Source organism: Hemiscyllium ocellatum, chromosome 7 (assembly GCF_020745735.1).
Source record: "Hemiscyllium ocellatum isolate sHemOce1 chromosome 7, sHemOce1.pat.X.cur, whole genome shotgun sequence".
NCBI lineage: Eukaryota > Metazoa > Chordata > Chondrichthyes > Orectolobiformes > Hemiscylliidae > Hemiscyllium > Hemiscyllium ocellatum.
The window spans coordinates 96,615,820-96,642,626 of record NC_083407.1 but is presented as its reverse complement, the minus strand read 5'-3'; the positions used below and the strand labels follow the sequence as shown (position 1 = coordinate 96,642,626).

The following is a 26,807-nucleotide window of genomic DNA, read 5'->3' as shown; positions in this document are numbered from 1 at the left end:
TGGTGTATATTGATGAACTGGTGATTTTTAGTTGCTCATGGAAGGAACATATACACATTTATTGGACTTGTTCAATCAACTTTGAAAGGCAGGCTTGGTGGTAAACCTAGCTTAAAGTGAATTTGAGAGTGTGGTGCTGGAAAAGCACAGCAGGTCCGGCAGCATCTGAGGAGCAGGAGAATTAACGTTTCAGGCATAAGCCCTTCATCAGGAATGTCAGCTTATGCTGAAATTCAAGGACAATAATGCCAAACTGTTTAGATGGAGGTTGTTGATGCAGCCATTCAATTTGACAATTGTGCATGTGGCACGTCGCAAAGATGTGATTGCCGATGCGTTGTTGAGACTCGAATGAGATACGGAGGCATTCGGTGGTGGGTGTGCCATGGCCTGAATTCAAATGTGGTTGTGCATGTTTGCATGTGTACAGTCAGTGTAGTTTATGTGTGTGTTTTAGAGTACTAACCATTTTTTTTTTAGGTGTTTTAAAAGTGAAGCCATCTTTGGATATTGGTTATTTGTTTTTTTTGGGTGGGGAGGGGGGGGAGGTGGTCACAAAGCTGATCCTTTTTTTCTAAAAGCTGTTCCTTCTTCTCAAGATTACCAAGTATGTGATTTTTTTTGAGAGAGGCTGAATTGGCTGGGTTGGTCCAGTGATGAAAAGGGTATTGGGAGGCATTTTTGTCTATGCATATACAGATGAAACTTTAGGCCACAGCTTTCATGTTTTAGAAGTAACCTGCATAATGAAAGGGGAGTGGTCAGACCTGAAAGCTGAAATCTGTTTTTTTTAGTTCAGTTCAGTCTAGTTTGGGGAGACTGAGTTCTGTGGGTATTCTGTATTCTATTCTTTGTGTTTCATTTCATAATTTTGTGAATTAATTTTTGTCTTTTTTAAAACCTGGTAGTCAACCTAGCTAACTTACTCAAGGTAACATTCACTGTACACTTACCGAAACAAATAGCAAAGTTACTGTCTGGGCTGCCTGCTTAAGAATGTTTTGAGAACATTCCTCGCCCTGCACTGCCATCCCTGCTAGTACCCTAATCAGGAAGTTAAATAAAAGAGCTTACCTCATGTAACTCTAGTGTATGTGGTTAGAGGAGGTTGATGGGTGGGAGGCCCGATAAAGATAGGGTCTCGTGTTTAGGAAACACTCATTTATATAGCTGGGGGGAGGGGGGAATGACCCTCCTTTCCCAGATTCCTCTGCTCTCCGAGATGCATCCGCGGCTTAAAGTTTTAAATCCGTGACTCACCTTGTCCAACAAGTCCCTGGTCCAAGCTCCAGTTCTTCCTGCTCCTGGTAACTGAAATGGAGGGCTCCAATGCTCAAGGGAAGCTTTTAAAGTTTTAAATCAGTGAACCAGTAAACCATAATGCAGCAATCCTCCAGCAAGTCCAGAAAATAAATAAAATCGCATTTAACACGATCTCAACTCCTGTCAACACATCTTTAAAGGGGAAAGTGCTGGCATACTGGCACTGTCATTGGAAAAGCAATTCAGAGGCCCAGACTAATGCTTTCGGGATACAATTTAAATCTTACTATGGCAGCTGGTGAGATTTAAAGTCAATAGTGAATTTGGAATTTAACAGAAAAGCTAGTGTCAGTAATGGTGACCATGACAATGATAGTTGATTAAGTAAAAACCCATCTAATTCACTTGTATGTCATTGTTACTTCCTTTGGTCTACATGTGACTCCAATCCCACAAAAGATCAAGCAAGTAACTCAACTCAAGAAAAATTAAGGTTTGGGCAACAAAGACTGATCTTGCCAGCAATATCCACATCCAATGAAAGAATAAAGAATAAATAATCTGGCAAGACCTTTCAAACTCATTTAACAAGTCAACAATGCTATTTTCAAACCTGGTCAAGCTTGGAAATAGAACTCAGGCCCACCTGGTAAGATTACAAGCCAGATGCATACATTGTCTTATGTCAAGACAGTTTATTAACATCTCCAATCTTACACTTCTATTCCACAATCTGTTACAGTTAGTTATGGACTAGGATTTAAATTGTATCCTGAAAGCTTTTGTCTGGGCCTCTGAATTGCTTTTCCAATGACAGTGCCAGTATGCCAGCACTTTCCCTTTTAAAGATGTGTTGACAGGAGTTGAGATCGTGTTAAATGCGATTTTATTTATTTTCTGGAGTTGCTGGAGGATTGCTGGTACAGAGTCTGTCTGTCCCTGTTGCACAGAAGGGAAGGGGGGAAAGGAGGAGAGTGTTAGTCATTGGTGACTCAACAGTTAAAGGGTCATATAGAAGGTTTGTTGGGAACGAAAGAGACTCAGTGTTGGTGTGTTGCCTCCCAGGTGTCAGGGTCTGTGACATCTCAGATTGTGTCTTTGCTGTCCTGAAGGGCGAAGGTAACCTGCCCCAAGTCGTAGTCCGCATAGGTACCAATGACATAGATAGAAAGAGGGAGAGCGATGTAAGACAGGATTTCAGGGAGCTAGGGTGGAAGCTGAGACCAAGAACAAACAGAGTTGTTATCTCTGGATTATTATCGATGCCACGTGATAGCGAGGCGAAGAACAGGGAGAGATATCAGCTGAACATGTGGCTGCAAGGATGAAGCAGGAGGGAGGGTTTCAGGTTTATGTATGATTGGGGCACATTTTGGGGAAGGTGGGACCTCTACAAACAGGACGGTCTTCACTTGAACCAGAGGGGTACTAATATCCTGGGTGGGAAGTTTGCTAGTGCTATTTGGGTGGATTTAAACAAGCTCAGCAGTGGGATGGGAACCTGTGTTGTAGTTCCAGTACACAGGAGGATGAGAGTAGGGAGGACAAGGACAGGATTTCACTGTCACAGGAGTGTGCTGGCAGACAGCAGCCTGGTTTGAAGTGTCACCACTTCAGCATCTGGAATATCCGGAATAAGGTTGGGTGAGCTTGCAGCATGGATAGGTAACTGGACTTTGATGTTGTGGCCATTTCGGAGACATAGATAGAGCAAGGTCAGGAATGGATGTTGGTTCCATGGTTTAGATCTTTCATTAAGATCAGGGAAGGTGGAAAAAGAGGGGGAGGTGTGGCTTTGTTAGTCAAGGATGGTATAACGGTGACTGAAAGAACTTTTGACGAGGACTTGTCTACTGAGGTGGTATGGGCTGAGGTTAGAAACAGGAGAGGACAGTTCGCACTGCTGGGAGTTTTTTAATAGGCCTCCGCCAAGTTCCAGAATGTGGAGGAGAGGATTGGCAAATTGATTCTGGGCAAGAGGGAAAGGAACAAGGTGGTCATTATGAGGGATTTTTATTTCCCCAACATTGACTGGAAATGCTATAACTCGAGTACATCGGATGGATCAGTTTTTGTCCAATGTGTGCAAGAGGGTTTCCTGACACAGTATGTCGACGGGCCAACAAGAGGGAGGCCACACTGGATCTAGTACTTGGTAATGAACCAGGCCAAGTGTTTGATTAGTGATAGGCGAGCACTTTGGAGAGAGTGACTATAATTCAGTTACGTTTAGTTTAGTGATCGAAAGGGATCGGTACATGCCACAGGGTAAGAGTTATAGATGGGGAAAGGGCAACTATAATGTAATTAGGCAAGATTAGGAGGCATAGGATGGGGCAGCAAAATACAGGGGATGGGGACAATCGAAATGTGGAGCTGGTTTATGGAACAGATATTGTGTGTCTTTGATGGGTATGTCCCTGTCAGGCAAGGAGGAAGTGATAAGGTAAGGGAACCATGGTTTATTAAAGAAATTGTATCTCTTGTTAAGCGGAAGAGGGAGGCTTATGTGATGTTTAAGTGAGATGGTTCAGTTGAGGTGATAGAGAGTTAGAGTATCTAGGAAGAATTTAAAGAGAGAATTAATAAGAGCAAGGAGGGTACATGAGCAGTCTTTAGCAGGTTAGAATAAAGGTGAACCCTAAAGCTTTCTATTAATATATTAGGAATAAATGGATAACTAGGGTACGAATAGGGCATGTGAAAGACAGAAGTGGTAAGTTGTGTGTGGACCCTGTGGAGATTGGAGAGGTGCTAAACAAATATTTCTCGTCTGTTTTCACACAGGAAAAGGAGAATATTGTAGAAGAGAAGACTGAGATACAGGCTATTAAACTTGTAAGGATTGAGTTTAGTAAGGAGGAGGTGTGAAGATAGATAAGTCCCCTGGGCCGGCTGGGATTTTTCCAAGAATTCTCTGGGAAGGTAGGGAGGAGATGCGAGCCTTTGGCCTTGATTTGCAGCTTTAGTACCAGAGGAAGTGGAGGATTGCAAGTTGTGCCCTTGTTCAAGAAGGGCAAGAGGGATGACCCACGTAATTATAGACCAGTGAGCCTTATGTCTGCTGTAGGAAAAGTTTTGCAAAAGATTGTAAGAGGTAGGATTTATAATCATCTAGCAAGCAACAATTTGATTGGAAATAGTCAATATAGATTCATCAAGGACAGGTCGTATCTCACAAACCTCATTGGGTTTTCTGAGAAGGTGACCAAGCATGTGGAAGAGAGAGTAGGGCAGTTGACGTGCTGTACGTGGACTTCAGTAAAGCCTTTGACAAGGTCCCACATAGTAGGCTATTGGAGAAAAAGCGGAGGCATGGGATTGAAGGTGATTTAGCAGTTTGGGTTAGAAACTGGCTTTCTGTCAGAAGGCAACGAGTAGTGGTTGATGGAAAATATTCAAACCTGGATTCCGGTTACTAATGGTGCGTCACAATGATCTGTTTTGGGACCATTGCTGTTTGTCATTTTTATAAACTACCAGGATGCAGACATGAGTGGATGGGTTAGTAAGTTTGCAGATGATACTAAAGTCAGTGGACAGTGTAGAAGAATGTTTCAGGTTGAAGGGAGACTTGGATAAACTGCAGAATTGGGCTAAGAGGTGGCAAATGGAGTTCAATGCAGATAAATGTGAGGTGATTCACTTTGGAAAGAATAACAGGAAGACAGAATAGTGGGCCAGTGGAAAGGTTCTTGGTCGTGTGGATGTGCTGAGGGATCTTGTTGTCCATGTACATAGATCCCTGAAAGTTGCCACCCAGGTTGATATTGCTTTTAAGAAGGCATACGGTATGTTAGGTTTTATTGGTAGAGGGATTGAGTTCTGGAGCTGTAATGTCATGTGTCTGTACAAAACGCTCATGCGGCCTCACTTGGAGTATTGTGTGCAGTTCTGTTCGCCCCAGATGTGGAAGCTTTAGAAGGATGTGGAAGCTTTGGAAAAAGTGCAGAGGAGATTTGCCAGCATGTTGCCTGCTCTGGAGGGAAGTTCTTATGAGGAAAGGCTGAGGGACTTGGCTCTGTTCTCATTGGAGAGAAGGCTAAGAGGGGATTTACTAGAGACATACAAGATGATCAGAGGATTAGATAGGATGGACAATGAGAGTCTTTTTCTGAGGATGGTGACATCTGCTTGTACGAGGGGCCACAGCTGCAAATTGAGGGGTGATAGATTTAAGACAGATGTCACAGGCAGGTGCTTTACTCGGAGTGGTAAGGATGTGGAATGCCCTGCCTGCTAATGTAGTTAACTCAGCCACATTAGGAGCATTTAAACAGTCCTTGGGTAAGCATATAGATGATGATGGGATAGTATAGAGTGATGGTCTTAGATTAGTTTACAGGTTGGCACAACATCGAGGGCTGAAGGACCTGTTCTGCGCTATATTGTTCTATGATGAATGGGTAGGGGAGTAATGTGCAATATCATGGTTAACCCGGCTGTTGAAGTTGCTTTCAAAGGTACCAGTGATGCATTGCCTTTCTGTGTTTAGTTACACATCGACAAGTGGCGTGTGGCTCCTTTTTGGTCTGCACAACTACACATCATCACTGTCTGAAACACTGTGCCTTCTAGTATCTGGACCAGATTGACCCTTGTCTTTACCTTGACTTTTCTTCAGGTTGTGATGGAAGGTTTGTTTGTGGCCTGACTAATGAATGTATAAATTAGGAGCAGGCATAGGCCATTCAGCACCTCTGCTTTGCCATTTTATGAGATCATGGTTGATCTGATTATGGCCTTAATTCCATGTTTCCATCTTCTCTTCAACAACTGTGCACCCCTGTCTGGTGTAAGAGTAAAACAGGGAAGATGACTCAACCATGGCTAACAAGAGAAATCAGGAACAGTGTTAAAGTCCAAGAGGATGCACATAAATTGGTCAGAAAAAGCAGCAAAGCTGAGGAATAGGAGAATTTTTTAAACTTTTAAATTCAGCAGAAGAGGACAAAGGGAAAACAGATGCTTGTGGAAAGCATAAAAACTGACTGCAAAAGCTTTTATAGATATGTGAAGGGAAAAAGACTGGTGAAGACAAATGTAGGTCCCTTACAATTAGATTAGATTAGATTACTTACAGTGTGGAAACAGGCCCTTCGGCCCAACAAGTCCACACCGACCCGCCGAAGCGCAACCCACCCATACCCCTACATTTACCCCTTACCTAACACTACGGGCAATTTAGCATGGCCAATTCACCTGACCCGCACATCTTTGGACTGTGGGAGGAAACCGGAGCACCCGGAGGAAACCCACGCAGACACGGGGAGAACGTGCAAACTCCACACAGTCAGTCACCTGAGTCGGGAATTGAACCTGGGTCTCAGGCGCTGTGAGGCAGCAGTGCTAACCACTGTGCCACCGTGCTGCCCAAGCCACGACAAACCTTGACACAGTGCATCCGACGAGACGAGCACTGGACATGTTCAGTGTGGGGATTGAACCCACGACCTTGGCGTTATTAGCACCATGCTCTAACCAGCTGAGCTAACCGACCAACGTAGGATCAGGTGAATTCATAATGGACAACAAAGATAGGGCAGACCAGTCGAACAAATACTTGGATCTGTCTTTAAGGAGGAGACAAATAATCTTTAGGCTTGCTAGGTTCAGAGAGTTAAGCATGAAGGAGGAACGGATGGAAATCCTTATTAGTTAGGAAATGGTATTGGGGAAATTGATGGGATTAAAACCCAAAAAGCATCCGTGGGATGATTTCCGTCCCGAGTACATAAGGAAGTGACCTTCGAAATAGCAGATGCATTGGTGATCATCTTCCAGCATTCTGTAGAGTTCCATTGGACTGGAGGGAAGCTAATGTAAATCCTCTTTAAAAAATAAGGGAGAGAAAATGGGAAATTATAGGCCACTTAGCCTGACATTGATGGTGGGGAAAATGCTGGAGACAGTCCTTAAGGATGTAATAATTGAATATTTGGAAAGCAGTGGACAGAATTGGTCCTAGTCGGCATGGATTCACTAAATGGAAATCTTGCTTGACAGATTTTCTGCAATTTTTTGAGAATGTGACCAGTAGAATAGACAATGGTAAATAAGTAGATGTTGTGTATCTAGACTTTCGTAAGTTCCACACAGGAGTTTAGTTAGGAAATTTAAAGCTCATGGTATCGGAGGTAATGTATTGACTTGCATAGTGAAATGGTTGGTAGATAGAAAGCGGAGAGTTGGAATAAACAGGTCCTTTTCAGAGTGGCAGGCAGTGATGTCTGGGGTGCCGCAGGGTTCAGTGCTGGGACCTCAGGTGTTCACCATATACATTAAAGATTTGAATGAAGGAATTGAATGCTATATCTCCAAATTTGCAGATGACACTAAGCTGGGTGGCAGTGTGTGCTGTGAGAACGACTCTAAGAGGTTGCAGGGTAATTAGGACAGACTGTGGCTGAGTGGGCAAATACTTGACAAATGCAATATAATGTGGATTGATGTAAGGTTATCCATTTCGGTCACAAAAACAGGAATGCAGATTATTATCTGAATGGTGGCAGTATAGGAAAAGGTGAGGTGGAATGAAACCTGCGTGTCTGATGGCATGTACTCCTTCAATGCAAGAGGATTTGAGTTTTGGAGTAGGATATCTTGCTGCAGTTATACAGGACCTTGGTGAGGCCACACCTTGGGAATTGTGTGCAGTTCTGGTCTCCTAGTCTGAGGAAGGACATGCTTGCTATTGAGGGAGTCCAGCAAAGGTTAACCAGATTGATTTCTGGGATGGCAGGACTAACATGAAGAAAGACTGGAGCGATTGGGCTTGTATTTGCTGGAATTTAGAAGAATGAGGTGGGATCTCATAGAAACATAAAATTCTGCTGGAACTGGACAGGCTAGATGTGGAAATAATGTTCCCAATGTTGGGCAAGTCCAGATCTAGGAGTCACAATCTAAGAATAAGGGTAAGCCACTCAGGACTGAGGTAAGGAAGAATTTCTTCACTCAGTGTTGTGAACCTGTGGAATTCTTTCCTGCGGGAAGCTGTTGGGGCCATTTCATAGATTCAAGAGGGAGCCGGATATGGCCTTGCAGCAAAAGGGATCAAGGGTTATAGGGAGAGGGTGGGAATGAGATACTGGGATTGCATGGTCAGCCATCATTGTATTGTTTGGTGGTGCAGGCTGAATGGTCTGCGCCTGCACCTGATTTCTGTGTTTCTCCCTAAAAACATTGGTTCTATTATTAGTAAAGAAACTAAATGTCTTTTAATTTAAAAGTATTTAATGAAGCCACTTACCCAAAAGGGGAAAGATCCTTTCAGCATCCACCTTATCAAGCCCCATCGGGAGCTTGTATATTTCAATAAAATCACCTCTCATTTTTGTTAACTCCAACGTGTACAGACTTACATATCTAACCCTTCTCCCCAAAGATAACTACCTCATGCCAGGTATCAGTTGAATTAGCCTTCTCTAAAATTCCACCCACTCTTAAATAAGAAGATCATAACATTGTACTTAGTGCTACCAGGTGTTGCCTTATCAGTGCTCTAAACAATTGTGGCAAGCATTTCCGTATCTTATAATTCCACTTCCCTTGTAATAAATGACAATGTTCTATTTGCCTTCCTAATTTCTTGTATTGACATGCAAACCTGATGTCATTCATGTACCAGGACATCAAGAGCCCTCCACCTGGGTTCTGCAATCTCCATTTAAGTGATACACCAGATTTCTATACTTGCTGCACAAATGTACAGGTTCACGTTTTCTCTCAATATATTTCACTGAAAGAGGTCAGAGTGGAGTATAAAGAACAAAGAAAGTTACTGCACAGGAACAGTCCCTTCAGCCCTCCAAGCCTATGCTGATCCAGACTGTCTGTCTAAACCTGTTGCCTGTTTTGTAAAGGTCTGTATCCCTCAGCTCCCTGCCCATTCATGTATCTGTCTAGATACATCTTAAATGAAGCTATTGTACCTGCCTCTACCTCTTCCACTGGCACCGCGTTCCAGGCATCCACCAACTTCTGCATAAATAACTTACCACGCAAATCTCCCCTAAACCTTTCCCCTCTCACTTTGAACCTCTGACCTTTAGTAATTGAGTCTTCCATTCTGGGAAAAAGTTTCTTGCTATCTACCCTGTCTATACCTCTCATGATTTTGTAGACCTCAATCAGGTCCCCCCCATAACCTCCGTCTTCCTTATGAAAATAATCCTAATCTACTCAACTTTTCTTCATAGCCAACACTCTCCTGGTGAACCTCCTCTGTACCCTCTCCAAAGCATCCACATCCTTTTGGTAATGTGGCGACCAGAACTGTATGCAGTATTCCAAATGTAGCCAAACCAAAGTCTTATTCAACTGTAACATGACCTGCCAACTCTTGTATTCAAAACCCAGTCCGATGAAGGAAAGCATGCCATATGCCTTCTTGACCACTCTATTGACCTATGTTGCCACCTTCAGAGAACAATGGATCTCTCCATACATCAATTTTACCCAGGACTTTCCATTTACTGTATAGTTCTCTCTTGAATTGGATCTTCCAAAAGGCATCACCTTGCATTTGTTCGGATTGAACGCCAGCTGCCATTTTTCTGCCCAGCTCTCCAATCTATCTATATTCTGCCGTTTTCTCTGACAGTCCCCATCACTATCTGCTCCTCCTGTACGCTATCTACTAATTTTACGTACTATTGCGATAGAAGGTCTCTTCATGGTAAATATTTTGGAATCAACCTGTTCAGAGATGTTTGAACTGGATAGTGCTTGAACGTTTCAACATTAAACATAGTTGCTGCTTTTCTGGGTTTTGGCTTGAGATTCATTTGTCGATAATTAAGATTTTGGTCATGATGAAAGTTAATTTCAAACTGAATGAAATATGATGATTTTAGCATAGAAGGATGCCATATGGCCTGACATGTCCATGCTGACTGCCTGTGAGAACAGTTTATGACAATAGATAATAAACAATAGGTGCAAGAGTAGGCCATTCTGCCCTTCGAGCCTACACCACCATTCAATATGATCATGGATGATCATCCTTAATCAGTATCCTGTTCCTGCCTTATCTCCATAACCCTTGATTCCACTATCCTTGTGAGCTCTATCCAACTCTTTCTTAAATGAATCCAGAGACTGGGCCTCCACTGCCCTCTGGGGCAGAGCATTCCACACAGCCACCACTCTCTGATTGAAGAAGTTTCTCCACATCTCTGTCCTAAATGGTCTAACCCATATTTTTAAGCTGTGTCCTCTGGTTCGGCACTCACCCATCAGCGGAAACATGTTTCCTGCCTCCAGAGTGTCCAATCCTTTACTAATCTTATATGTCTCAATCGTATCCCCTCTCAGTCTTCTAAACTCAAGGGTATACAAGCCTAGTCCTTTGGGTCTTTCAGCGTAAGGTAGTCCTGCCATTCCAGGAATTGACCTCATAACCTACGCTGCTTTCCCTCAATAGCCAGAATGTCTTTCCTCAAATTTGGAGACCAGAACTGCACACAATACTCCAGGTGTGGTCTCACCAGGGCTCTGTACAGCCCTGTTCACCTTGACTGTCCCCTCCACATCTTCTCCATAGCTCTGTAATTCCTTTTTTTTTAAAGATAATTATTCAATTCTCGTTTGATGCCTTGGTTGAATCTGCCTTCACAAAATTCTCAGGCAGTGTATTACATATCCAAACAATTCACTGTAGAACAGTTTGCCCTCATGTCACAGTTGTTGCATTTTAAGCTTTTATTCATTATTATGTGATTGAAATAAAATATTGTATTCTTGAACAGCAAGCGAGTACCTCGACCAGGCAGTGCAAGACCAGCACCTCCCAGAGTAAAGAAGCAGGAAAGTCCAGACTCCCCTTCAGAAAGGTAGATTTTTCTTTTATGATTATTGTTGTCGAGTGGAGGTCCTGGAAATTTGCTATGTATTAAGCAAAGACAATGTCCTGCAATTCATTGGGTTCTTCTATCATTAATTGAAGATGTTTTTGCTGGTACAATACATGTTATCAGTGAATTGCAAGGTGATAATTAAATGATAAGATTCATGTGATTGTACTCTAGCTTCCTCTATGATCAAGAAAGATCATCAAGGTATGTTGAGTTATGGACAGATAGGAAGCAAGCAAGGAATAAGGAATCTGATTGCTCAAATTTAAATTGGTAAAAAAATTAAGTTTATTGCAATTATTTAAGCCCCTTGAATGAATAAACAGCTCCAACCAGTGAGATTTGTCAACTGAAATTATGAAAGCAAAAACACTCCTGACGTAAGGCTGGGAATGTTTTGTTTGCTTATTGTTAGATTGTAATTAATTTCTCTTGGGCACAGCCAAAATTAAAGCATACTTTGAGTATGAGAAATATGACATAAATTCATTTGAAAGTTGTTGGAATTAGATTTAAGAGTGATGTTGTTGAAATAGCAGTAAGATATTTTGTGATGATAGTTATGTAGTTTATAAGCCCTTTTAATCCCAAACATGATGGAGAAAAAGCCCAGTCTAAAGGTGAAAAGAATTCTAATCAAGAAAAATCATCAGGTATGTAGAGTTATTGACAGATAGGAGGTAAACCAGGAATATTATCTTAATGGAAGCAAGGCAAAAGGAATCTGTTTGCTCAAATTTAAATTAGTAAAAAAATTAAGTTTATAGCAATTACTAAGAGTAACAAATTCTTTCACAAAAGAGTAATACATTTTTATTACATAATTTGTCAGAAAAAGGAATAGGTTTTGGGGGGCATTCATGATTTAATTGAATGATAAACAGGAAAAGGAAGAAGTGAGGATGGCAGATGCTGGAAATTAGAGTCGAAAAGTGTGGCACTGGAAAAGCACAGCAGGTCAGGCATCATCGAAGGAGCAGGAGACTTGATGAAGGGCTTATGCCCAAAATGTTGATTCTCCTGCTCCTTGGATGCTGTCGGATATGCTATGCTTTTCTAGCGCCACACTTCTTGGCTCTGATAGACAGGGAGAGTATATTAAAGGTGTGAGTTACAGAAGTTTCAAGATACTTTGTATTGCTGCACATTTTAGAGAAAAAATTAACGATGTATTGTCTTGACAGCTGTCATAACATTGCAGAAGTTTATACCACAGAAATAGGTAATTAGTATCTAATATGTCCCACATAACTTAAATTCCATTTTAAGATGTGTTTTTTTTTACTGGTTTTATTGTGCTTTTCCAGAATTGGTAGTGCAAAACCTGTCACTAACTTAATAGTGGATAAAGGAAAGAATGTTGAAGAGGAAGAGGATGATGATGAACAGTTTGTGGTGGAAGAAGCAGTCTCACAGCTGCCAGATATGCCTGAGCCGGAACCTGTAAGTCAAGAATTTTTTTTCACTGAATTTACTCACTTCCTTGGGGCAGTAATTGCTGTTTTTATACGTTTTACGTTGTGTTTGGAACTTTTGAAAATAAAATCAAAAACAAAAATATTTTAAAAGGGAGGAAAGAGAGTGAGTTTCGGGACAGTGATCATGTGAATAGGTCAGTCACTGAAGAATTGCATAAGGCTCAGAGATCAACTTTTTAATGAAGCAGCGAACAAGTGTAGTTTCACAACTGTCAGAATGAGAAATTGCATAAGGGCTCTGGAGATCTGGTTTTACTGAAATAACAAGAGGTAGCTGATGTGGGAGGGCTAATATCCAGCTTCATGTGCACTGACAGATGTATCAGTGATTCTTGAGCCTAATCTGCTAAGTGTTTGATTTTCAGATTTATAAAACTTCTAAATCTTGATGTCTTTTTTTGTAAATCTGTAATAGTAAAGTGAGAGTTTTTTAAATTATGTTTGTATTGAGATCTAGCTCTTGATTGACTTTTAATTGTTATTTGGTTATTCCCAGAGCAGTGTTTTCAAGCAGTAAGACTGCTAATGCTGTTTTTTTTAGCAATGTATGTTGTGTTTGCTTTTAGTTAATTTCTGGTTCTGTAGATTGTTAAAGGGACAGAAATGGCTTTTAGTAGGACAATGTGCTCTTCCTGTCCGATGTGGGAGATCAGGAAAAATTTGAACATTCTGTCTGCAGGAAGTGTTTGGTTTCAAATCCTCTTGGACCACATGGATAGGTTGGAATGCAAGTTAGAGACAATGAAGAGTTTACAAAGGCAAATGAGTGTGATGGATGGCAGATATGGAAGGTGGAGACATCACCGATATAGTCAAGTAGATGGTTGACTGCTAGGAATAGGGGAAGAGTTAATCAGGTAGTGCAGGAGTCTTCTGTGGTTATCCCCATCCCAAACAGTTATGCTGTTTTGGATGCTGTAGGGGGCATGGCCTCTCTGGTTTCTGGCTCCGTGACTGGCTTTATTGTAATGAGGAGTATGTCAGGTTCCAAGCCATCAATTATAATAGGGGACTCTGGAGCACAAACAAATGTCCTGTGGCAGTCAGCGAAACATTAGGATGATCTTGACCCTGGCATCAGGGAGGCAATGATGTCTCAGAGGGTGCAGCATAGTCCAAAACGGGAGAGTAACCAGCAGAACATTGTAGTGCATATTGATATCAATGATATAGCAGGGAAAGGGATGAAGTTCTGCACAGAGAATGTAGGAAACTAGTTTAAAATGTAGGTCTTCAAGGGTAGTAATATCTGATTTAGTCCTGGTGACCTTGGTGGAGAACAAGGTCAGACTGATAAATTAAACCTCATTTACTGCAGTACAGGTAAGGCAGATGAAATTGAGGGCATGGTTGGGAACATGGGAGTGGGCTATTGCAGCTATTATAGAAACGTGACTCTGAATAGGACTGGCAGTTTAATATTCCGGGTATAGATCCTGCAAGAGGGATAGAAAGGGAAACGAGAGGAGTTTGGGGGGGGGGGGTGGTGGGGGGAAGAGGTGGTGGGATTGGCATTTTTGGTTAGGGATCACACTATGGTTGTACTGACAGAGGATATTTTTTGGAGTACATCCAAGGAAGATATTTGGGTGGAACTGAGAAATAAGAAGGGATGATCACCTTGTTAGGATTGTATTGTAGGCCATCCAATAGTCAACAGGAAATTGAGAAGCAAATATGTAAGGAGATCTCAGGTACCTGTTAGAATAATAAGGTTGTAATCGTAAGGGATTTTAAATTTCCAAACATAGACCCAAACTGTCTTGGTGTTAAGGGCTTGGAAAGGAAATTCAAATATGTAGAAGGAAACTTTATTTTAGTACCTACTAGAGAAGGAGTAATACATAACTTTCTGTTGGGAAATAAGGTAGGGCAAGTGACTAACGTATCAGTGGGTAAGCATTTTGGGGCAAGTGATCATATTTAAAATCGTTATGGACAAGAATAGAACTGATCAAAACATTCTAAATTGGAACAAGGCCAATTTTTACAGTACTACACAGGAATTTACTTCCAAAAGTTGAGGGGAGACTATATGCGAGTAAAAATGAAATGACGAATGTTCAGAGATTAGTATATTCTTGTTAGTGTGAAGGGCAAGACGGTTAGATTTAGGGAATGCTGGATGACTAGAGAAATTGAGGTTTCGATCAAGAATAAGAAGGAAGCCTATGTCAGGAATAGATAGCTGGGATCGAGAGAATCCCTAGAGGTGTATACTTGAGGGAAATCAGGAGAGTAAAAAGGGGGATAGCTTTGGCAAATAGAGTTAAGAATTTTAAAAAGATTAATTCAGTATGTAAGTAAGCGAGCTACAAATCTTCTTAAAAAGTTTATTAAGGGCAGAAGAGTAACCAGGGAGAGAACAAGACCTTAAAGGTCAACGTGGCCGTCTATGTGTGGAACCATATGAGATGGGTCGGATACTAAATAAATATTTCGCGGTAGTATTTACTGGGGAGAAGGACATGGAAGCTAGGGAACTTGGGAAATATATAGTGATGTCTTGGAAAGAGTTCATATTACTGAAGAGGGAGTGCTGGATGTCTTAAAATGCATTATGGTAGACAAATCCCCATGCCCTGATCAGATGTTTCCCAGAACTTGGTGGGAAGAGATTGCTTGGGCCCCTTTCTGTAATATTTGTATCATCAATAGCCATAGGTGAGGTGCTGGAAGAATGGGGATTTTTCTGATGTAGTGCTATTATTTAAGAAAGACTGTAAGGAAAGCCAGGGAACTATATAGCAGTGTGCCTTACGTCAGTAATGGATAAATTGTTGGTGCACATTCTGAGGTACAAAATTAACATGCTTTTGGAAAGGCAAGGACTGATCAGGGATCATTAACATAGCTTTATGCATGGGAACGTGTCTCACTAACTTGATTGAGTTTTTTGAAGAGGGTTGGTGAAGGCAATACGGACCTAAGCAAAATGTTTGACAAGGTTCCACATGTAGACTGGTTAGTAAAGTTAGATCACATTGGATCCAGCGGGCGCTAGCCAATTGGACTCAAAAGTGACTTGAAATGTAGGAGACAGAGGGTGGTGGTAGAGGGTTGCCTTTTGGATTGGAGGCCTGTGACCAGCAGTCTGCCACAAGGAGTGGTGCTGGGTCCACTCCTTTTCATAATTTATATAAATGATTTGGATATAAATATAGGAGGCACAGTTTGTAAGTTTGCAAATGACACTAAAATAGGTGATGTAGTGGACAGTGAAGAAGATTACGTCAGTACAACAGGATCTTGATAAGATGGGGTAATGGGCTGAGGAAGGGCAGATGAAGTTTAAATGTGTGGTGTTGCATTTTCGTAAGGCAAACCAGGGCGTAAGTAGTTGCCATACTCTAGTTGAGATCGGATTGGTGTGTTAGACAAGTTCAACCTAACCGCCTTGCTTTTATACACTATGCCCTTATTAAAAAGCCCAGGATTTTTTTTTACAGCTTTCCAAACTTATCCCAACAATCTTTAATTAATTGTGTACATATACAACTGGATCCTTCATCTTGTATCCCATTTAGAATATTATCCATTGTGGATTAGATTACTTGCAGTGTGGAAACGGGCCCTTCAACTCAACAAGTCCACACCCCTACACCTAACACTACGGGCAATTTAGCATGGCTAATTCACATAACCTGCACATCTTTAGACTGTGGGAGGAAACCGGAGCACTCGGACAAGGAGAGAATGCAAACTCCACACAGACAGTTGCCTGAGGCGTGATTTGAACCCGGGTCTCTGGTGCTGAGAGGCAGCAGTGCTAACCACTGTGCCACCATGCTATCTCTCATATACCTTCCATTAAAATGTATCACCTTTCATTTCTCAGCGTTGAACTTCATCTGACATCTGTGTACCCAGTCTGCTAACCACCCACGTCCTCCACCTCCTCCAAGACTTCCATTTCCCTGGCCCCCAACGTCTCATCTTCACCATGGATATCCAATCCCTCTACACCCTCCGTTTTTTCCTCTCCAGACGTCCCCATCAGTACCCTTCCACCGACACTCTCATTCGTTTGGCCGAACTGGTCCTCACCATTAACAATTTCTCCTTTGAATCCTTCCACTTCCTCCAGACCAAAGGAGTAGCCATGTGCACACGTATGGGCCCCAGCTATGCCTGTCGCTTTGTTGACTACGTAAAACAGTTGATCTTCCTTAATTACACTGGTACCACTCCCCACCTCTTCCTCCGCTACATTGATGATTGCATTGGCGCCACCTCGTGCTCCCGCGAGGAGGTTGAGCAATTCATCAACTTCACCAACACATTCCACCCTGACGTTAAATTTACCTGGACCATCTCTGACACCTCCCTCCCCTTCCTGGACTTCTCCATTTCCATTAATGACGACCGACTTGACACTGACATTTTTTACAAACCCACCGACTCCCACAGCTACCTGGATTACATCTCTTCCCACCATACCTCTTGCAAAAATGCCATCCCGTATTCCCAATTCCTCTGCCTCCGCCAAATCTGCTCCCAGGAGGACCAGTTCCACCATAGAACACACCAGATGTCCACCTCCTTTAGAGACCGCAATTTCCCTTCCCACATGGTTAAAGATGCCCTCCAACGCATCTCTTCCACATCCCACACCTCCGCCCTCAGACCCCACCCCTCCAACCGTAACAAGGACAGAACGCCCCTGGTGCTCACTTTCCACCCTACAGACCTTCGCATAAGCCAAATCATCCGCCGACATTTCCACCACCTCCAAAAAGACCCCACCACCAGGGATATATTTCCCTCCTCACCCCTTTCCACCTTCCGCAAAGACCGTTCCCTCCGTGACTACCTGGTCAGGTTCACGCCCCCCTACAACCCACCCTCCCATCCTGGCACTTTCCCATGCCACTGCAGGAACTGTAAAACCTGTGCCCACACCTCCTCCCTCATCTCTATCCAAGGCCCTAATGGAACCTTCCACATCCATCAAAGTTTTACCTGCACATCCACTAATATCATTTATTGTATCCGTTGCTCCCGATGCGGTTTTCTCTACATTGGGGAGACTGGGCATCTCCTGGCAGAGCGCTTTAGGGAACATCTCCGAGACACCCGTACCAATCAACCACACTGCCCCGTGGCCCAACATTTCAACTCCCCCTCCCACTCTGCCGAGGACATGGAGGTCCTGGGCCTCCACCGCCGCTCCCTCACCATCAGACGCCTGGAGAAAGAACGCCTCATCTTCCACTTCGGAACACTTCATCCCCAGGGCATCAATGTGGACTTCAACAGTTTCCTCATTTCCCCTTCCCCCACGTCACCCGAGTTCAAACTTCCAGCTCAGCACTGTCCCCATGACTTGTCCGGACTTGTCCGACCTGTCTAGCTCCTTTTCCACCCATCCACTCCACCCTCTCCCCCCTGACCTATCACCTTCATCCCCTCCCCCACTCACCCATTGTACTGTATGCTACTTTCTCCCCACCCCCACCCTCCTCTAGCTTATCTCTCCACACTTCAGGCTCACTGCCTTTATTCCTGATGAAGGGCTTTTGCCCGAAACGTTGATTTCGCTGCACTTTGAATGCTGCCTGAACTGCTGTGCTTTTCCAGCACCACTGATCCAGAATCTGGTTTTCAGCATCTGCAGTCATTGTTTTTACCTCTGTGTCCTTTTGTAGTTCTAAACTATCCTCCTCCTAGTTTACCATGCTTCTGAGTTTTGATTCATTCGCCAATTTTGGATTTGTGCTCTATACCAAGGCCTAGATCATTAATATATATCAGTTGAACTTGCCTCCACCACACTTCCAGGCAGTTCTATTTCCTAACTATTCGCTGACTGAAAATGTTATTCTTCATAAACTTACTATTCTCTGTAATCTATAGGTTTTATTAATAGAAAGGGTCAGAGTAAGGGAGAAAGTTACTAAGTCTGAACTGGGATTACTCTGCATGTATTTTTGTAACTTTGCTCCTTTCTCCCTTACTCTGACTCCAACTATTACTTTATCTATTCTCTATTCCAGTGCTATCCATCTCTCCCACCCTGCTGTATTAGTTCAAATTGTCCTCAATAGTACCAACAAAATGACCAACAAGGAACTCTGTTTTAGCTCTGTTCAAGTACAAGCTGTTGAATTGTTTGGTTCTGTCTACCCAAGAGCTGTCCTAAGAATCTAAATCCCTTCTCTCTGCATTGATTTTCCAGCTACTCATTCATCTGTTTTGTCCTCATTTCTGTATTTGCTGATGACACTGAGACTAATCAAAAGATGACTATTTTTGAAGTCCTGATTGTCTACCTAGCTCCTAAACTCTGAATTCAGGATCACATTCCTTTCTCTACTGATGGTTTTGGTTCCAATATGGACCATTACTACTATTGTTCGCCCTCAGTAACCCCCCCTCCTCACACAGATTCAGGGATACTAACAATGCAACCAATCAGAGACACTAACAATGACTACAGCTCTTCTGGTCTTCCTTGTTTTGTCTTTTTACAGCTGAACTCTAATGGTGCCATGGACTTGTTTGTGACAACACTTCATAGGTGAACTATCACTGTCTTCACTATTCGAAATTGGTACTGGTTGAAGACTGGAATGCACTCTGGGGACCACTTTTTTTTTAAGCTGTTTGCTGGTTATCCATTCCCCCTCTCCCTGACTAGTCTGTGAATAGCTGTGTGTAACTACACCTATAAACATGCTACCAACCTAGCTTTCATTCTAACCAGATACACCACAATGATGCTAGTGGCTGATAAAGTTCCAGAGTGTGGAGCTCTGGGCTGCTGCTACTGATAACACTTCCTGCACAAATGGTTACCCAGGAAGTGGAAGTGTCCTTTTAGCTCTCACATAGCACCAGATGTGCACTCTGCCGTTGCTTTATTTATTAGTTGACCCTTTCCTACTGATTAAAAAAAAACCTTGTCAGCACTAAAATATTTGACAACTCTTAACTAAATCTTATTATAGTGATAAATATTAGACTCAACATAATTCGCAAGTAGTATAAGCCTAACTTCTGCTCATTGTTCTTTATTACTTAGACTGAGCATTTTTTTTCTAAATTTTAATCTGCCAGTTATTGAAATGCAACCCCTGAGCTGAAATACAAAGTCAGCTATCTGCTTCACTGTGACATTACATCTCTTTTATTATCTTTTTGATTGGGAGCTGTTACTAATTACAAGCAGCAGTTGGTCACAGGTCTCGGGATTCTTGTCTTCCTCTTGGTAGTGTATCTGCGCTAGTTTATGCTGTTGCAACTAAAATCTCATCTTCTTCTGCACTGGTCACTGTCCCGCTGAGCCCAATGGTTTGTGTTGGTCTGACTGAACTCTTGCTTTCCTTCTGTGTACTGTCTATATCCCTGCTAGTTTGACTGAACTCTCATCTTGTCTTTCCATATTGTTTATAGCCTTGCTGGTCATGTTGGTGTGCTCTGTTCCAGCTGTATGTTGTTTAGATTTTGGTTATCGTGTGTTGAGACAAAGTAAAGAGAAACTATAGCTGAAAATGTGTTGCTGGAAAAGCGCAGCAGGTCAGGCAGCATCCAAGGTACAGGAAATTCGACGTTTTGGGCATAAGCCCTTCATAAGCCCTTATACCCTATACCCTACACCCTACATGTGCTAGGTAGGTATGCTGAAGCACAACAATGTTTTTTTCTGACACCTTGCTGGGGTGTCATGGTAGATATCAAGCACCACTGTTCCCAGAGTTGTCGCAAAGTTAAAGATTTTTAAAAATCCACAAAATTCCCCAGTTTACTTATTTTTCAGACCCACATTGACAGAAAGCACAAACCAGGTTCTTGTACTTGTCAAGAATAACTATTAAAAGTAGATAGACTGTAGCTGTAGGTAAGTAATTATGAATTATCAGCATAAAAGTCTGCCACTTAAGCGCTTATCCCCTTAAAAACTCCCCCATCTTACCCACAGATGCAAACAGGAAAAAAGCATAATTATGGATGGAGGGAAAACTGGGAAAGCAGTTCAGTGGTCTCTCTTCATGGGATCTGCTGACATGGTTCTTGTGCTGATCAGAATGCTGCTTCTCAGTCTTCTTTCTCTGGATTCTTGCACTGGTTTGCAAGCTTTGCAAGAATTGCAGCTTATGGCAACTGCTGGAGGAAAGATAAACTTGTTTTCTTCAGGCTTAAAGTGGGTTTTATTGCAGAGAGCAAAACACTCCTGAGCTGGTGGGGATCTAATAGCTTTTCCCAATTTTACTCATAACTTCAAACTGATCAGCTATCTGACAAACAAGAATCAATAACTGGTCCACAGACTAATCAGTTACTTGTTGGTGCCTGAATCTCCATTTGTGTATTCTCCTTGGTTCCAGCTTGTCTGCAAACTACATTTCAGCTATTGCTTGAACAAGCAGCTGTATACAGTAAATGATATAATAAGTGTCGGGTTACATGCTATCCAAAGATACAGTAATCATTCAGCAGTCCTTGGTTTTTAAAACTGTTTTTTCCTTCTAGTTCATTTCACAATCAAAATGCAGAAAACTGAAACAACATGATCACTATTTTGTAGATGGGGAGATTTAAACAATTAAAGCCATGTAGGACCCTGCTATGACATCTCTATCATAAGATTCTCTGGGGTACAAGTCAAGGATCCAAATTTCATGTTCCTCTGACAGATTCCACAAACTAATGGGTTAGCTAATTCTAAATTGATCCTATTGGCTCACTTCCTCCACCTGTCTATGTGAACTTGCTTTCCATTTGAATGGGACACAAGATCACACATCATGCTTGCTCTGAGGAAGATAATGAAAGTCAGATCTTAATAACGATGTTTGAGTGTGCTACTGCCAACCTCACCAAAGGCTATGGAAATCCCATCTTGAACATCTTAGTCATAGCCAATTACCTTTTCTTTATTGTTACTTAGGCTTTAGTGCCAGTTGATCAATATTTACTATTAGGGTTAATTCATTCCAAAGCTGTGCAAATTGTCAACTGTGAGGGATCTTTTCACAATTCACTGTTGAATTGATTTTCTGAGCTGTAAGTCCTTTGTAGCATTCTGACTCCAGTGCCATAACAGGAATTGTTAATGGCTTCACAAACCTTGGCATTAGAAGTTGATTACCAAATTTCAATTTGGATATCAATCCATGTGCACAAAATGTCAATGTCAAACCTTCATGTGTCACATCCTCATATGGAACTATATTCCTGATATTCTCAACTGTCAGGCTTCTCCTTGTATATAGGAATTCAAATATAATATTCATTTATTTACTTGCTGAACTTGGCTTTTGGAACAAACATTAAACTTTAGGAAGTCTGAGGCCTGTCCATTGATGCCCTGGTTGCCTAAATGTTTCCATGATTTGAGTAATTACCAAGGTTATTGTCTTTAAGCTAGATTTGTTTCCAACATCAAACCTGTTATTTCATTCTATATAATGTTGCAGATAAAGAACTTCCAGGAAATAGTGCACCGATTATGAAGTCCCACTTTCCCACAAGTTGTGACAAAATATGCAAGAGAGTAAAAATTCTAATGAGACCACCAAAAGCGATAACACTTAACTTCCACAAGATCCGTAAAAGACATTTTTAAAAACTGTACTCCTTCAAAATCCCAAACATACTGAATCACAATTAAGACTGATGAAAGACAAATGGTTTAATCCATAACGTGGCTGAATAACAACTATAGGTTGTGTAAAATAAGAATCCAGAGATCAAAAGACAAGACCACAAGACAGAATGTAATTTATTTTTCTGTTCTTTTGAATTTGCAATGACAATCCAATTGCCCATATCGTGATGCATGTCCTTCACTTTGATAGTTGATCAGTTGAACTTAGTTCTTTTCAAGTATGATTTCTTTCTTCCTTAAGCTTTCGAGGTTTTCTGTTACCCAACTCTGACATGCACGAGCAAACTTGTGCAAATGTGTGTGCACATGCTATTTGTAGGTTTTCAATGTTTTCACTCTGCTTCTTGGCACTTCGTCTTTTTTAAAACACAACCAATCGGCTTTATGCCAGCTGAATTTCCTTAACCTGAAAAATTTTTGGTACCGTTCAGTCTCAACTTTTTCTTCTTTTTGCTCCCGAAAGCCAATGTTGTATTGCACAGCTCAACAACATACAAAATGAGATTTTCAAATTCCAAAACTTTGCTTTTATTTTGATTAAAGCAGTCCAACTTCCATTTCAGTTCACAGTCCCAGAAAATGAAATATGTGGTCTTTTACAGACTTGAAAGCTTATACTTGTTTCATTAGATTTTTAAGCAGCTTGTCTTTCCCTCACATTTATTTCAAAAGTAAAATGGCTTGCAAATTCTGGATATCAGGCTACAGACTCAACAGATTCTTAAGGGTTTTTACTTAAGTATCTGATTTTTTTCTGACAGGTCTTAAAACTTATGAAGCATTTACAAGTGACAGTCTCGTGATACATATTAATAATCTGGCAAAGTAATTTGATACAGCTTCCAAACCCAATAACTATTTTTCTTTGCCTTTGTTGAAATATTGGAGTATACTAAAGGTTAATTATACATTTCCTGTACTAAAATTATATGTTTAGAACACGTAGCATTCACGTATTCTTCTAAGTCATTTCAAGCAAGGGTTATAAAGGAAGGTGCTAGCCATGCTGCTCTTTGCAGCACATTCTGAATCACAACTTTCTGGATTTAAGTCCAACACTTGTGGCTAAATTTTAGGCATACTGTAGTGGGAGTGAAGGAACATGTAAGTTATGATACATTGCCTTGCTGTCCACCCCCCGCCCCATCTGGTCTGATAGTATAGGCTGTGGGTACAGGGCTGACAAACACTTCTGCCATTAAGACTGTTGTAGTCCATAAGTAGCTAATCAATGACCACTTAAGGATTTCGATCTTCCTCCACTGTCAGTTCACACATATAAAGGCTGTTCCGCAGTGACATTAATGTTAGTCAGTTTGAGACTGATATTAATAACCAGACTGGAGGTGGGTTATGGGAGGAGACAAGCAACATAAGTCTGCAAACCCTCTTCCCTTAGTGTAGTACTGAGAGAGCACTACACTGTTCTAAGTACAACTTTGCAGTTGTTATTTTCAGGCAAGAACCCACTTGCCTTTTTGAGTAAATGTAAAAGATCCGAGATCTATTTTAAAGAAGACTCGAGAAATTACCTCAGTTTCTTGGCCAACAGCAACATAAAAGCTGGTCATTAAAAAGTACTTAATTGGCTTTAAAGTATTTTGACACTTCGAGTGGTTGTGAAAAGTATTATATTAATGGCAGTCCTCCTCATTTATAAAATTTAATACTGATCCAAGTAAGGTGATACTAGAGCAGATGACTAGAGCTTTAGGAAGTAAATCTGGAGCTTTGGGTCTTGGTGGCTGAAGACAATGATGGAGCAATGAAAATTGGAGATAGGAAAGAGACCAGAATTGGAGAAATGCAGATTCTTTCTCAGACAGTATTCTAAATTGGAGTTGTAGAGCTGGAAAAGATTAGGGAGCAAGGGAATGAGTAGCAAAGTCATTGATGGATTTGAAAACAAGGATGAAAATTTTAAAATTATGTAGTTGGTTCTAAAGCAATACAGATTAGCAAACATTGATATGTTAATGAGACTTCATGTGAGATAAAGTACAGCCAGCAAATATTTGGATAAGCATTGCTGACACTTAACACATCTGCCACAGTTTTTCTTTTTTCACACTATTGGTTGTATTTGAATATTTTACCATAGCCACAATCACATGAATTTGATAACTATTTCAGTACTTGCTGTGGCTGGAAATCTGTTTGGAGGGCTCAATCATGGAGCTACAGTAAAGATATGCATGGATTTGGCAGGTAACAGCATGTTCAAGAGAAATGTTAGAAACAGCATTTTGTTTTCCAAGACAAGGTTCACAACTTTTATTTTTGAAGGGGCATTGATGACTTGAAGATTTCAAAGAGAAGGGATAGTAACTGAGGAGTGGGAACTTTTAACAAACCACCTGACCCTGAAGCCAGGAATGGAGGTTGAGTGGTCGGCAGTTTAGTGGAATTAGAATTGATGAAGCAGGAGATGGACATCGTGAACAACAAGAGCTTGAAGCAGCTATGAGGGGAAGTAGGAGAGAAACTGGATGGTACAAAGTCAGGGTTAAGGCAGGGAAATTTTAAAGGAAATTTTACTTGGTTGGCTAGGAGATGCAAAGTAACTGGTAAAAGCAACTGAATTGATAATTACAATTTTAGTGTTAAAGAAATCCATTATCGATCGGCTTGTACGTCATGGAGGTGAGAGTGAAGGAGGTGGGAGAGAGTATAAGGAAGGTTGAGTACAGCAGAAAAAACAGCAAGGATTATTTTTGCATTCCAAAGTGATGCTAGCATAGCAAACAGTTTTAGCAGAAAAGTACAAGGTAGTGCTTTATCAAAAGTGAAGATGTGGCTGAAATTGCTTAATAAATTGGGCGGCACGGTGGCACAGTGGTTAGCACTGCTGCCTCACAGCACCAGAGACCCACCTCAATTTCCACCTCAGGCGACTGACTGTGTGGAGTTTGCACATTCTCCCCGTGTCTGCGTGGGTTTCCTCTGGGTGCTCCGGTTTCCTCCTACAGACCAAAAATGTGCAGGTTAGGTGAATTGGCCATGCTAAATTTCCCGTAGTGTTAGGTGAAGGGATAAATGTAGGGGAGTGGGTCTGGGTGGGTTGCGGTGTGGACTTGTTGGGCCAAAGGGTCTGTTTCCACACTGTAAGTAATCTAATCTAATCTAATCTAAATAGAGGGTTAAAGGCCAAGAGAGATTATTTTGAAAGTGCTTCAGAACAGATTTGAGAAGAGAAATCTGCAAAGAAACAATCAGTGAAGGCTTTATGTATAATGGTACTGTAGATGACAAGGTCATTAATTGTAAAATCCAGGTACAGAATGAATCTGAAAATATGCCACCTTAGTATACAAAAGCACTTTTTAACAATAAATTTCATACTTTTTATGTCTGATTTTTGGCCATATGCTGAATTCACAACTGAAGGCACAAGTTCCCTCCACTGACCCTGATCAGCCCTACTTCACTCTGACATCCTCTTGTTCCTCGCATAAGTGTAGAAAGCCTTGGGGTTTTCCTTCATCCTATTCACCAAGGCTTTCTCATGCCCACTTCTAACTCTTCTAAGTCCATTCAGATCCTTTCTGGTTACCTTGTAATCCTCTAGAGCCCTCTGTGATCCTTGCTTCCTCAACCTAAAGTAAGCATCCTTCTTCCTCTTGATGAGATGTTCCACATCTTCTGTCATCCAAGGTTCCTTCACCCTAACATCCCTTCCTTGTCCCAGTGGGACAATTCTATCCAGCACTTACCAGCAAGTGCCCAAACAAACTTGTGCATTTCCCTGAGAATATCTGTTCCCAATTTATGCTCCACAGTTCCTATCTAATAGCATTGTAATACCCCCTCCCCCAATTAAATACTTTCCCGTACCATCTGCTCCTATCCCTTTCCATGACTGTAGTAAAGGTCAGGGAGTTGTGAACACTATCACCGAAATGCTCTCCCACAAAGAGATCTGACATCTGACCTGGTTCGTTGCCAAGCACCAAATCCAATATGGCCTCTCCTCCAATCGGCCTATCTACATATTGAGTCAGGAATCTATAGAAAACTCCCAGTAAAGTGACTGACACTTTCCTGTTTCTGACTTCCACCCATAAGGACTTAGTAGACAAATGCTCTTCGACCTCCCTATCTGCAGCTGTTTACTGTTCCTGATTAACAATGTCACTCCCCCACCTCTTTTATCTCCCTCCCTCTTCCTTTTGAAGCATCTAAACTTGTTCAAGAAAGGATCAAGACAGAAGATGGAAAATTATAGGCCGAGTAGCCTAATCTCAGTTGTAGTTAACATTCTAAAATCCATCATTACACATGAAATTTCAAAATTCTTGGAAGTGCAGCGTCTGATTCGAACAAGTCAGCATGGATTTAGTAAGGGGAGGTCGTGTCTGACAAACCTATTAGAATTCTTTGAAGAGGTGACAAGTAGGTTAGACCAGGGAAACCCAGTGTATGTCATCTATCTAGACTTCCAAAAGGCCTTTGATAAGGTGTCTTATGGGAGGCTGCTGAGTAAGGTGAGGGCTCATGGCGTTCGAGGTGAGCTACTGGCATGGATTGGGGATTGACTGTCTGACAGAAGGCAGAGAGTTGGGATAAAAGGTTTTTTTTCGGAATGGCAGCTGGTGACAA

At 41.7% G+C, this 26,807-nt stretch overlaps 1 protein-coding gene and 1 non-coding gene across 3 annotated transcripts in view; one reads left to right on the top strand and one right to left on the bottom strand.

The window, feature by feature from the left end:
• Positions 1-26,807, top strand: part of traf3ip1 (TNF receptor-associated factor 3 interacting protein 1) — a 179,013-nt gene that overhangs the window by 96,592 nt on the left and 55,614 nt on the right. For both annotated transcript variants that reach the window (XM_060827533.1, XM_060827534.1), the window contains 2 exons: positions 11,016-11,099; positions 12,428-12,563. In XM_060827533.1, the coding sequence (XP_060683516.1) occupies positions 11,016-11,099; positions 12,428-12,563 (220 nt within the window). The remainder of the gene's footprint in view (positions 1-11,015; positions 11,100-12,427; positions 12,564-26,807) is intronic.
• On the bottom strand, positions 6,690-6,763 carry trnai-aau (transfer RNA isoleucine (anticodon AAU)). The gene has a single exon. It is a non-coding gene; the product is annotated as a tRNA-Ile (tRNA).